The following is an 11,609-nucleotide window of genomic DNA, read 5'->3' on the forward strand; positions in this document are numbered from 1 at the left end:
TACGAATGAGCGTCGCCTCATGGCGCGTTGCGCTTAAATGTGCATGCGGCGTCTTCAGCGCCGGCAACAGTGTCGATGCGCGTCCCTTCCAGAAATTTTCCTTTGGCGTGAGAAAACGAAGCTTCTAGAAGTTTCGAAGGCGTCCCTTTTTTGTGAGTGCTGGCAGTAAATAATATTTCAAATCGTAAACTTGCTCGGACTTGCCGAGTTTTGTTTGTAAACATTTTCTCGAGTGCCCGCCTCGGTCCGCACGTGCGGATCAGCCTAGGCGCACGTGGTGGCCAGCCTTGCTGCACGCGCGGTCAGTCTAGGCGCACATGCGGTACGCCGGGCTGCGTAAATGACCTTTCCTTTGTTTGAAATTCATGGGACTGCTTCAATCCCGAACATATACATATACATATATATATATATATATATATATATATATATATATATATATATATATTATAAAAATATGATGAAAAAATCTTACGTAATCAAAAATATTATATACACATCTACATGAAACTGTGTGACTGTGTATGTATAGTATATAAATATATATATATGTATATATATATAATTATATTATAGAAATCTATATATACATCAGCTTTATATATGCACGTGTGTACATACAACAAATATAAGATGTAACCTTTTTAATTAAAATAAAATGATTTTTCATTAATGCATCCAAATTACTAGGACGTCCCATTTGTTGTGATTTTCAAATTCTTTATATTGTATCTCTCCTTATACAGCGCTCAACCTACAATAAACTAATCCATTCAATATTGTGAAAATTGACTGTAAAATCAAAGAAAAGTATTCGGACAGTAAGGTAGTAGTGTTAAACAACCAGTGCAACTGCAGAATAAATAAATTTGATCTGCCTTCAGCTCTATCTCCGGTAATTCTGTCGCTGTCGGGCCCACTACTAGGTGTTGTAGTGGGTGCAGCTGTTGGACTTTTGATCGTCATCTTTCTTATCGTACTGGCCCTTAAATTGCGCTACAGACGCCGATCTCCAGATAACAAGGATTCCCAGCATGATGATGGCGGTATGGCAACACTAACACCGCCCAATGATAAGTCTAGCTCCCTCCCACTCAGTAGTGACAGTGTCGAGAGTTTCGAGAAGGATCCGGATATTATACCCCATGCGACAGGTCAGTTCATATCGATGTTTATTTTTCTTTGTCCTCCTGTTCTCATAACCTTTCACGCTTTGCATAACGATTTATTAATTCCATTGGCTTAGAGATACAATACTGCCTGCTAAATTTACTTTAAATCATGCCTTAATTTAAAATATTCGATTTACACTCTCTTTACGTAATGCTTCAGTTTTGTTAAAAAAAAACAGATTATGCCACCATCTCAATAAACAATAGAAATTTTGACGCATTTTGGTATGCAATAAAAGTTGATAAAAATGTATCAAAATAGTTTTCGATTATGACTAAACGTAAATTTTATTGTTATTTGATGTATACTCAGGCATCAAAATTTAAATACAATTTTATTTGATTAGTAATAATCATGATTACAGAACATTCTCAAATAAATTATATATTTAGTAGCTAAAATATTTATTTCTATCTAAATATGACAAATAAAATTTTTTGCTTAATCTAGTATGATTAACCATTCAAATGTTTGAAGTACTCAAAATATTTGATATGTTTATAAAATTGTATATCTATATACAGGATAGGATACTGATAAATTTGACAAACTATAATAAATTTGAACAAATGCAGAATTTTAATTTTTTTTTAATTATTTTTTAATTTTAAAGTATCATATAGAATGTACGTGTATAATATATATGAAAATATATAGTATATAATATATAAAAATAATTTAATACATTCATCAATGAGAAAATTGAATAAGGAAAAGTGCATTTTTGTATTAAGTATATTGCTAGTATTATTTATTGCAGATAATTCCTACTCCGAATTATGTAAAGGAACATCATTACGATACTTATTACAACAGCAACAACAGCAGCACTCAACTCCTCACATTGGACCAGGATCACTCAATTCGTTGAATAATGTAAGTGTATAAAATATGAGACATGCCATGATAGAATAAAATAGCTTGCTAAGAATTATTTGTTTGAATGTACATATAAGAGGCGCTTCTATTCTAAATGAGAAACATTCATAACGTAAAAACCTACAAAATTCGAGAATTTTAAATATTGAATATACATTAACGTAATGTATTATATTAAAAATTTGTAAGTAATTATATAAGTTATCTATAATATAACACGAAATACTTTTATACAGTAAATGCATTTTAAACATTTGTTAGTGTAAATGTGTAAAATTTTAATGAGTAATTTTGATCAAAAGAATAAATTATTTCACATACTGTACTGAATATTATCAAATATGTAGTAGTAATTATACATTAATCATTAAACACTTGTTTATTACATAGAATAATATTTGTAATAAAAAATACAATATGTGGAGAAAAATACAAAACATTAAATATGTTGCAATTTTGTACTTTTTCATCAAAGATATAAATACCCTTTCTATTCTAAATACCCTTTTTTAAAATAACATTGGATTATTGAACGACTATTTTTGAAAATATTTTTTTAGAAGATGATGTAATATAATTCTCTAAAATTTCTAATGTACAAAATGTAAATAAGGAGCAATTTTTTGAAAAAAGATTTGTAAAACTATCAGATCAATTGTCGATCACTGTGAAAATTTATAAAATCTATATTTGTAATTGAAAATCTGGCATGACGAATTTATGAATCATACTGACCAATAATAACTCTATATCTACACCCCCCCCCCCTATTTACAAGTCAGCTCTTGAACTTTACGAACCAATTACTTGGCAGGCGCCGAAAATGCAGTATGCTGACCTTACTTTAAGGATTAATCGCCGGGTACCACCTAATTGCTACCAACCTGTGCCCGTTTCGAACGTCCAGCGTCCTCAGCTACTCCCGATGTCAACACTTCCGCGGAGGCAACCCTCTTCTTCAGCGGGCATTAACGAGCCAATCATTTACGCGGAAGTCGCACCTGGACATTCGGCTAAATCAATCTACATACCGCCACCGCACCAATACATGACAAACAGTCGCTTGGCGGATGACACGACAGTCGAGACGCCTCTCATCCGCTGCGACAATAAGGCAAATCCGAGCTTAATATTTGTTTTGCAAAGTTCTTTTTATAATTTTACCACGAGACACGAAATTATTGTCCTTGTTTATTTTATTATTTCCTTTTTATTTTATCTAAGATTTTTAGAACTTATTCGCTATTTCCATTCTAATTTAATAATAGTTATTCGCTGCTTTAGCTTAGCTTCATTATTCATATTTCGAAAATCGTCGAATTAAGTTATTATTTACTGATTCTTATAGCTAACACGTAAATGGAGGCTTATATTATTTATTTGCTCTTTTATTTAAATTATATATTTTTTATTTAATTTTGTTAATTTAATTTTAAATTTATTCCATTTCAAATCAATGTTTTAATATAGAAGAGAAAAATTACGAATTACTTGAATAATCGACATTAAGAAATCTTTACGGTGTATGTATTTTAATGAAAGTATAAAACTATTAAAATGTGCATTACAAAATATTATCTTTTGTTATATAATAAATCATATTTAGTATAATGTGAATTTAAGTACAATTTACTGAATCTTATTAATATAGTTATAATTCATGTTAGATATAAACGCTATCTGTAAATCATTGCTTATTCATTGAAAGTATTAAATAGTTTTAAATATTTTGAATTTATAATCAAATTCGATTAATAAGTACGATTTTCATTTCTACTTACTTTTCATAGATTACGACAATTACCGAAGCGGCAAACACCTGGCGTGGAGATCTTTCAAATTCACCAACAACGAATACTTCGTCGACATGACTTTGTGACGACGCCAAGTGCGTCATTTCATCCGAAACGATGAACAGTAGTGATCTTTAAAAGTTTTATATGGTCGTGCTGTCATTCCATGCGAATCATTCGTGTAATATAAATATACATTTCGCGATATAAGTGTCGAGAGTTAATGCTGATAAGCACGATAAAACGTTTATTACTAGGTAATATATTGTTAATGAAAATTAAAAATTTGGAATATACAGTCGTGAGTATAGTGTGTATGCGATTATGAGTGTATTGTACAAAGATTTATTTATTACAGCCATTGAATGAACTGCTATATTGACGATTTAGTAATATAATATTTTTCTTCTTATTTTACTTTGAATTTTATATTGAAAATACAAATTTTCTATTAGTTTTGTATAAGGTTTTACCTTCAAATATTATCGTACATTATGTTCTTCATGACTTTCTACGTATTGCCAGTTAGAATTTAAAAAGAACCTATTAAAACAAGTAAAATAAAAACTATTATTTAATGTTCATTTAAAGTTAAGTTATAAATAAATCAATAAAAACTTGTTATAATAAAACTTAAAGGTTCTATTTAACTCATATAAAACGTTCTAAAAAATAAATATATTATATGTCAGTGCATATATATTTGATATAACAGTGTGGTTCTGTTTTTAATAATGGTATAAAAAGGATCTACAGAAATAATCTTTAGGCGAAATGATTATATAGCTTTTTCTCGAATATATTACTTTCACATGATAGGTTCTGTATTTAAATCTAATTGTTCTGAAATTAAAAACAATTCTATGATCCGTCCGAAAAATATTGAATTAAAAGAAAAACGACAAATATTATAAAAGAATAAAAAATTAGAGAAACAAATGAATTTTTTATTATATCACAATCTTAAAGCGGGCGCCTTAAATCGATTACTGATAGTGTACACAAATTGATATAATAGAAATATCACTTATTATAGCTTACTACGAATTAATTTCGTTTCGAAATTATTCGATTAATTGTATTTCATCCACAATTATAAATTAGGAAAATTATTTATATGTACATGTTTATAATTTTGAAAGACTGACGTGAAAGTAAAAAATTGATGAATGATAAAAACATAACATCGAATATAACGAAGGTCTTTAATTGTATTTTTAATTCAATACGACTAATTCCAATATATTCTATGAAATATATTTATAAAAAAACAATTTATCTTTTTCAATATTTAGAATACTATATTATTTTGATAGTGATAATTATTGAGTAAAAATTTATAAAATTAGATAAATTAAAAAAAACAATATTTAATTTTTCTTATATTATAAATTAATAATAAATATATTTTAGATATTTGATTAAAGCATTTTTCTTCTATTAATTTTTTATTGTAACAGTCAAATTTTTTTATCGATTAAATATAATTCTATTTTGTTTTTCCAAATAAACAAGAACATTGATGAAAAAGATAAATTTCGTCAAATCTTAAATGTCGCTGCATACATAATACTGACCTTTATTATCCTTTTTTCAAATTAATTTTTATAGCCAATAACCTATATTTTATATCCACAAAAAATATAAAAATTACTGATAAAAAAATATTTATGTTAAAATCTACAATTCTTTTTACAATATTAATATATATTTCCTTGAATAATTAAACCATGTTTATGTAACTCTTTTACACAAATTCTGCTTTACATTAACACATTTCCTAATTAAATACAAATAGTTATAATGTACATGTAATAATATAAAAAGAAGTTATACAAAATAAAATTGATTCATTGATGTACTTAATATGTAGGTAAATTAATTATTAATGTTTCTAGCACTCTGTAATAAAAGAAAAGTATCTGATTGGATCTGGGTAAAAAGTTGTTTCTACTTTATTAGAAAACAATTGTAAAATTACAAAATTTTTAATATGTGAAGTACATTTGCTCATAAGTACATGGTTCAATTCACATGAAACGATTAATTATTTTAATAAAATGTAAAGATGATTCAAATTAATTATATCAATAAAAATAGGACAACTTTTGACTTTATATAATGAAAAGTAGAATCTAATTTGTTCTTGTATAATTATTCTATAATTACTTATGAACACGCAATACATGTAAACATACCAGAAAGAAAATAATTGCCATTTCAACTATATATGTATTTATAAATCAAGAATCGTTTAAATCAAAAATAAAATAACATGTACGTTTAATTAAATAAAAATAATATAATTCTAATTATATTATTCAAATATTACTTAAGTGTATTTTTATTTAACTTCAGTATTCAAAATTTTTAAATAATTAGATGCCAGTAGAGTTAAAAATATTCGATTTATTGAAAAATCATTTTGATATATCATATGATATATCATATTTTATAAATAATTCTAAGTCAGTATAAATTGAAACATTGCACTTAAAATACTATGTGAAGTGGTATAAAAAAACTTAACCAAAGGATCTTCAAAACCAATGTATTACTAGTTCACAATATTAATCTTTCACTATTTTACTTTAATTATTTTATTTTTAACTATTGATAGTATAAAAAGTTAATTTTTATTGGAAACACTTTGATTTAAAAATAAATCATTAAATGGATAAAATTACTATTCAGATATTTTTAAATCCATGCAAGCTTCTTCATCAAGATCTAATGACATAGGAGTTTCAAAAATATTAATCAATTCTCCATCAAAATATAACTTCAGCTTTGATTCAGGGATACTTAATTGTTCAGAACAATTATTTATTAAAGCTGTAAATGATTGATCAGTTTTCAATGTTATCAGTAAAGATTTTTTGTCTGATATTTGAACCTTAATTTTACAAGTATTTTCGTGTGTATTATTTTTAATAGAATTTTCATAATTTTTTTTTGCAACTTCAGCACTTACAATACCTCCGTCTATTCAAATATAAAATATTTTAATAATGTTTAAAAATAATATAATTTGAAAAAAGAAATTGAAACAACTAACCTAAAATATCTATAACTGACCAATCGATTGACACAGGAGAATCAAAAGGAGTTATTTTTTTATCATTTTTCATAATGAGTATTTGATTTTCAGGAACTCCTTCTATTTTGGCAAAATGTTGAAATATTTTTTGAAATGTTTCATACTATGAAGAAATAAAAATTGATCCATGAAATTATAAATATATATTATTTTAAATGAAATCAAGAATGTTACGGTTCAGTAAACAATGTATGGATTCTATGTTTGCAATAATATTGTTGATAGAATGCTTACTCTTTGAATTTCAAACCGATTCAATTTATTTGATCTCCATAAAACTTTAACACTAACTTCATAATTGTCACTGTCATAATTTGTGGTAGAAGCAGGTGATCCTATAACTATATAGCTATCGTTTTCTTCTTGTAAATTAAAAGTTTTATCAAGTTCTTCTTCTATACTATCATTTAAAATAACTGTAGACTCTTCCTTTGTAGGAATCTATGTAAATATAACATGTTCAATTAATTGAAAAAATATTTTATAAATAGTGATTACAATCTTACAGTATTTTTTTGTTTCTTAGATCTACGACTAATTGTTCTTGTACTAATACCATAATCACTACAGGAAATATCATCATCTATACATATGACTGAACTTTTACTTAAATTTTTGTTCTTAAATTGGGTTTGGTTTGAGTCTTCTACTATATAACAATTATCATTTGGCCATTTGTCTGTACAGATAATATTTTTTGTACATTGTTTTACATAATTACTCCTAGTTATACTTTTAATATCCATTAGATTATCATTTAATCTAGTTGATTTAAAAATAAAATTAAATTAAATTAGAACAATTCTTGCACTACAAGAGGGAAAAAATAATTATGTTTAAAAACTTACTTTTGTGAATCATCAATAATCATATCATCACATTCATCATTATATTTTGGTTTAGCTTGATAATTTAAAGCTAGATATGATATTTATAAAAATTCAAAAAAAATTTTTAATAAAACTAATGTTAATAGAAAAGAAAATATACAATAGGCAAATTATATAATCGAGTAAAATTTATACCATTAAGCTTAGAAGCTGCATTTACATAAATATTACATTCATCTTCTGAAGAACTTTCTGATGAATCCATTGCTATTTGCATTGCATTAAAGTACTAGGTAGACTTACTATAATTATACTTGGGTTATACTATAATTATATTTAAATTTCAACATATTTTTTTAATACATTTTTAGACTAACCTTATCAAAACAATTAGTACCTCTTTATAAAAACATTAAACATATTTACAAAAGGATTGAAAAATTAATTGACTGAATTATTTGAACTTGTGAGATAATAGGTTACAAAACAATTTATTTGATTTCTAATTACAATATTTTGTTCAAAATTCTAGAAACATTACTATATACTTATCCATTTTAAAAATGGACGTCGAAAATCTAAAATACCCTTTTAAAACAGGAACTATATATAATGCAGACTTTCTGTACATATCTGTATGCATGCACAGAAAAACGCATGCGCATATATCCATTTAACACACGTTATCATGTTAATACGTTTAAATGCATTAGTTCAAATCGAAGTTACTTTAAATTCCACATTATTGTAAATTTGCATATGTAAATATATATAATTAATTTCATACAGATGTTTATAATTATTACAAAAAGTCATTTTCTAAAATTAAATTTTTTTAAGTGACAAAAATTAAATTTTAAAATATATCTGAAATAATAACCAATTATATACAAAATTTAATAATTTTTAATGTTTTCTAATTATAGTAAGATTCATTGAAATTTATTCATTTGGCTATGTTACAGAGAGAGAGAGGGAGAGAGAGAGAGAGGGAGGGAGGGAGAGAGAGAGAGAGAGAGAGAGAGAGAGAGAGAGAGAGAGAGAGAGAGAGCATTACAATCAAACTTGTGCTATAATTAACTGATTATTTTACAATTATTATTGTTCATTTGGAACTCGAATTAATTAATCGAAAGCTACATATAAATTTTAAATAAAAATGAGATTGGCAAAAGAAAGTTTAAACTTTTTTTGCAATATATCTTGTACTACTACAAGGGTAAGGAAGAATTTTTAAATGAAAGAGGAAAATGCATATAGTGTACTAAACTTTGCAAGAGCATTAATATATAATATATATATAATAATTCTAAATCATACGATATTCTTTTGAGTTAATCTGTATTAATTTGTTAAATTTAATTGTTTACTTAAATATATATAAACTTAAATTACAAAGTATTTCAATTTATATGGTATCTTATATGACTAAATAATTTTGTATTAAATTATTTCTGCACAATTTTTGCTAAATAAGTTGTTTATAACATGTATGCACAGAATAATTTGCACAAATCAAAGGTATATTCTTTATTGTAATGGATAATAAAATTTAGCTTTCTTAAAGTAGTTGGCTATTTGTATATTATAACTAGTATCAATAATATAAATGTTAAATGTGAATTGCTTCATTGTCTTTTTTTTACTGTAATAACTGTAAATTATTCTAGGTCTTGATTTTAATGAACCTCGTTAAGTACACTACATACTTCTTTTCAAACTAGTTGCGGGTTTATCTGTCAACAGACCACTGTCTGTTCAATACATATATATGCAATACACTTTTTTAAAGAAATCCATAAAAATAAAAAATAAATTGTTTATATATTGGCTAATTATATGCATATATAATTATGTATCTGCAGGTGGGAAAGGGGAGATTATATTAAAATCAAAAGCTTTATTATAAATGCAATTGTATGTGGGCACTTCTCATTATCTTATCTGGAAGTAAATTTATCTGTTAGGACAATAAATAAAAAAAATTGTATTTAATCCTAAATTGTAATATTTAATATTACTCACATTAAGGTAATATTAGTTTTATTTATGGAATTGGAATTCATTTTGTTCTCACGACTACAAACTGAAAATGTAGAAATCGGGACCACTTCTTTATAAGTAACTAATATTGGTTAAAATATTCTGATCACCATGCAAAATTATTATTGTCTGAGCTTCATGTATTCAATTCATATCCAACATAATCATATATTATATATTAGATGTTTTTACATTTAAAATATATTCAATTTCTTTCTTTTACTAATAACTAACAAATATTATATTTATTACATTCTAATAATTTCCTAATAAAATTTAGCCATATATTATTTCAATTCGAAAACGAATTATGAAAAAACTGATTTACTACATAATAAATTACATATACATAATAAAATTTACATAATAAAATAAGCCGATATACATAATAAAAATAAGATAAATTATTGCTGATATACTATTACTTAGAATTAATTTCTTTTAAAATGAATTAAAAGAATTCTTGAAATTACAATAAGAATATATTAAAAAGTTTTATAAAAAGTGATTAATATTTCAATGTAATTAATTAATTGAGAAATAACTATTAATAAAATAGTTGTTACTTAATATATAAATTATTTAATAATATAATCAAAACAACATAATAGTAATCATAAAATTAATAATGGGAACAACTACTGATCAATAAATTAAATAATATCTAATTATAATACTAGTAACAACAATTATTAGATGTTTGAACATATAAAAAAAAATAATATAATACTGTAATTTATAATAAAATTTCTATAAAAAATGTATGATAATATAATAAGCTCATAATGAAATCAATAATAATATTAAATAAAGATAAAAGAAAAAACTAAGGCCTACAATAAAATAATTTAAGAATAAAATGAAAAAATAATACGTATTCATTTACATAATAGTTAATAAAAATATATCATTACTTAATTAACATTGTAATAATTTGTTGGAATAAATACTCGTAATATAGTTATGTTAATTAAAAAGATTAAAAGTAATATATCAAAGATTAGCTAATCTGAGAAAGATTAACTACATTAAACAATATTGATTCATGAAAATTGTTGTGCGATAGAGATTCAGATTCAGATTCAGATTCACATTTATATAGCATTTTATAATTAATAGTTCATTCACATTATATCTTTTGCTATTTTTGTGGCATCTAGCATGGATAATTGTGATGTAAACAATATAGATTAGTGTAATATTGATGAGAATGCTGCAGTTGCTATGTCTTTCTTGATCGGACACGTCATTCACACATTAGATTTATTTTCATAAGCTTCATGAAGGCGTTACTGCAAAAACGTTCAATCACATCGTCCGTATACAGGATACTACTGAATAACATTGTCGGCTTTAGAAATATGTTAATCATCTTATTCATTTATTTCACTTGAAATTTTTAATGAGAAAACAATAACAATAGGTTCAATATGTTAATGTTTAATAGATATATAGAATTAAATTAATAACAATATCATAATTTCAAGATATAATTTATTTTCTATTAAATTTATGCAATAATCCTATTGAATTATCTTATTATTAAATATCAGAAATACAAAAATCTCGTATAAGGTTGACGTTTTCATAAAAAAAAGTATGCACATATTCTTGGTAAAAATAATGAAACAAGAAGGTAATAAAACATATTATTGTAATACTAAATAAATTTTATTCTTGCACATCTTTATATAAGATGATTATTTGGAATTCCAGTCACCAGAATGGTCCGAAGACCAAAGCGGTTGGATTAGACCTTACCGTCGGTTTAACGGGGGGGGGGGGGATGCA

The 11,609-nt window shown here is 25.2% G+C and overlaps 2 protein-coding genes across 2 annotated transcripts in view; one reads left to right on the forward strand and one right to left on the reverse strand.

Annotated features, from left to right (window-relative positions):
- Positions 1–4,213, forward strand: part of LOC105360898 (protein turtle homolog A) — a 194,765-nt gene extending 190,552 nt beyond the window's left edge. Inside the window, exons 13-16 of the mRNA XM_011497912.1 lie at positions 885–1,154; positions 1,934–2,049; positions 2,867–3,166; positions 3,843–4,213. Of these exons, the coding sequence (XP_011496214.1) occupies positions 885–1,154; positions 1,934–2,049; positions 2,867–3,166; positions 3,843–3,923 (767 nt within the window). The 3' untranslated portion in view covers positions 3,924–4,213. The remainder of the gene's footprint in view (positions 1–884; positions 1,155–1,933; positions 2,050–2,866; positions 3,167–3,842) is intronic.
- A 2,277-nt stretch (positions 4,214–6,490) lies between these two features.
- Rad60 (DNA repair protein Rad60) lies at positions 6,491–8,333 on the reverse strand. The gene is made up of 8 exons (XM_011498229.1): positions 8,153–8,333; positions 7,971–8,088; positions 7,794–7,863; positions 7,746–7,755; positions 7,452–7,658; positions 7,180–7,386; positions 6,904–7,048; positions 6,491–6,830 (listed from the first exon to the last, which is right to left on the reverse strand). Exons 2-8 carry the CDS (start codon positions 8,050–8,052, stop codon positions 6,532–6,534), a joined length of 1,020 nt encoding a protein of 339 aa, XP_011496531.1. The 5' UTR covers positions 8,053–8,088; positions 8,153–8,333; the 3' UTR covers positions 6,491–6,531.
- Positions 8,334–11,609: the final 3,276 nt, after the last annotated feature.

This window comes from Ceratosolen solmsi, unplaced genomic scaffold, assembly GCF_000503995.2.
Source record: "Ceratosolen solmsi marchali unplaced genomic scaffold, CerSol_1.0 scaffold14, whole genome shotgun sequence".
Classification (NCBI taxonomy): Eukaryota; Metazoa; Arthropoda; class Insecta; order Hymenoptera; family Agaonidae; genus Ceratosolen; species Ceratosolen solmsi.

Excerpts from the sequence above, each read along its gene's own strand:
- Rad60 (XM_011498229.1), bottom strand. The coding sequence starts at position 8,052 with ATGCAAATAGCAATGGATTCATCAGAAAGTTCTTCAGAAGATGAATGT. Across the intron at positions 7,864-7,970 it reads TGCAGCTTCTAAGCTTAATG|CTTTAAATTATCAAGCTAAA; the intron begins GTATAAATTTTA and ends TATCATATCTAG. Across the intron at positions 6,831-6,903 it reads GTCAGTTATAGATATTTTAG|ACGGAGGTATTGTAAGTGCT; the intron begins GTTAGTTGTTTC and ends ATATTTGAATAG.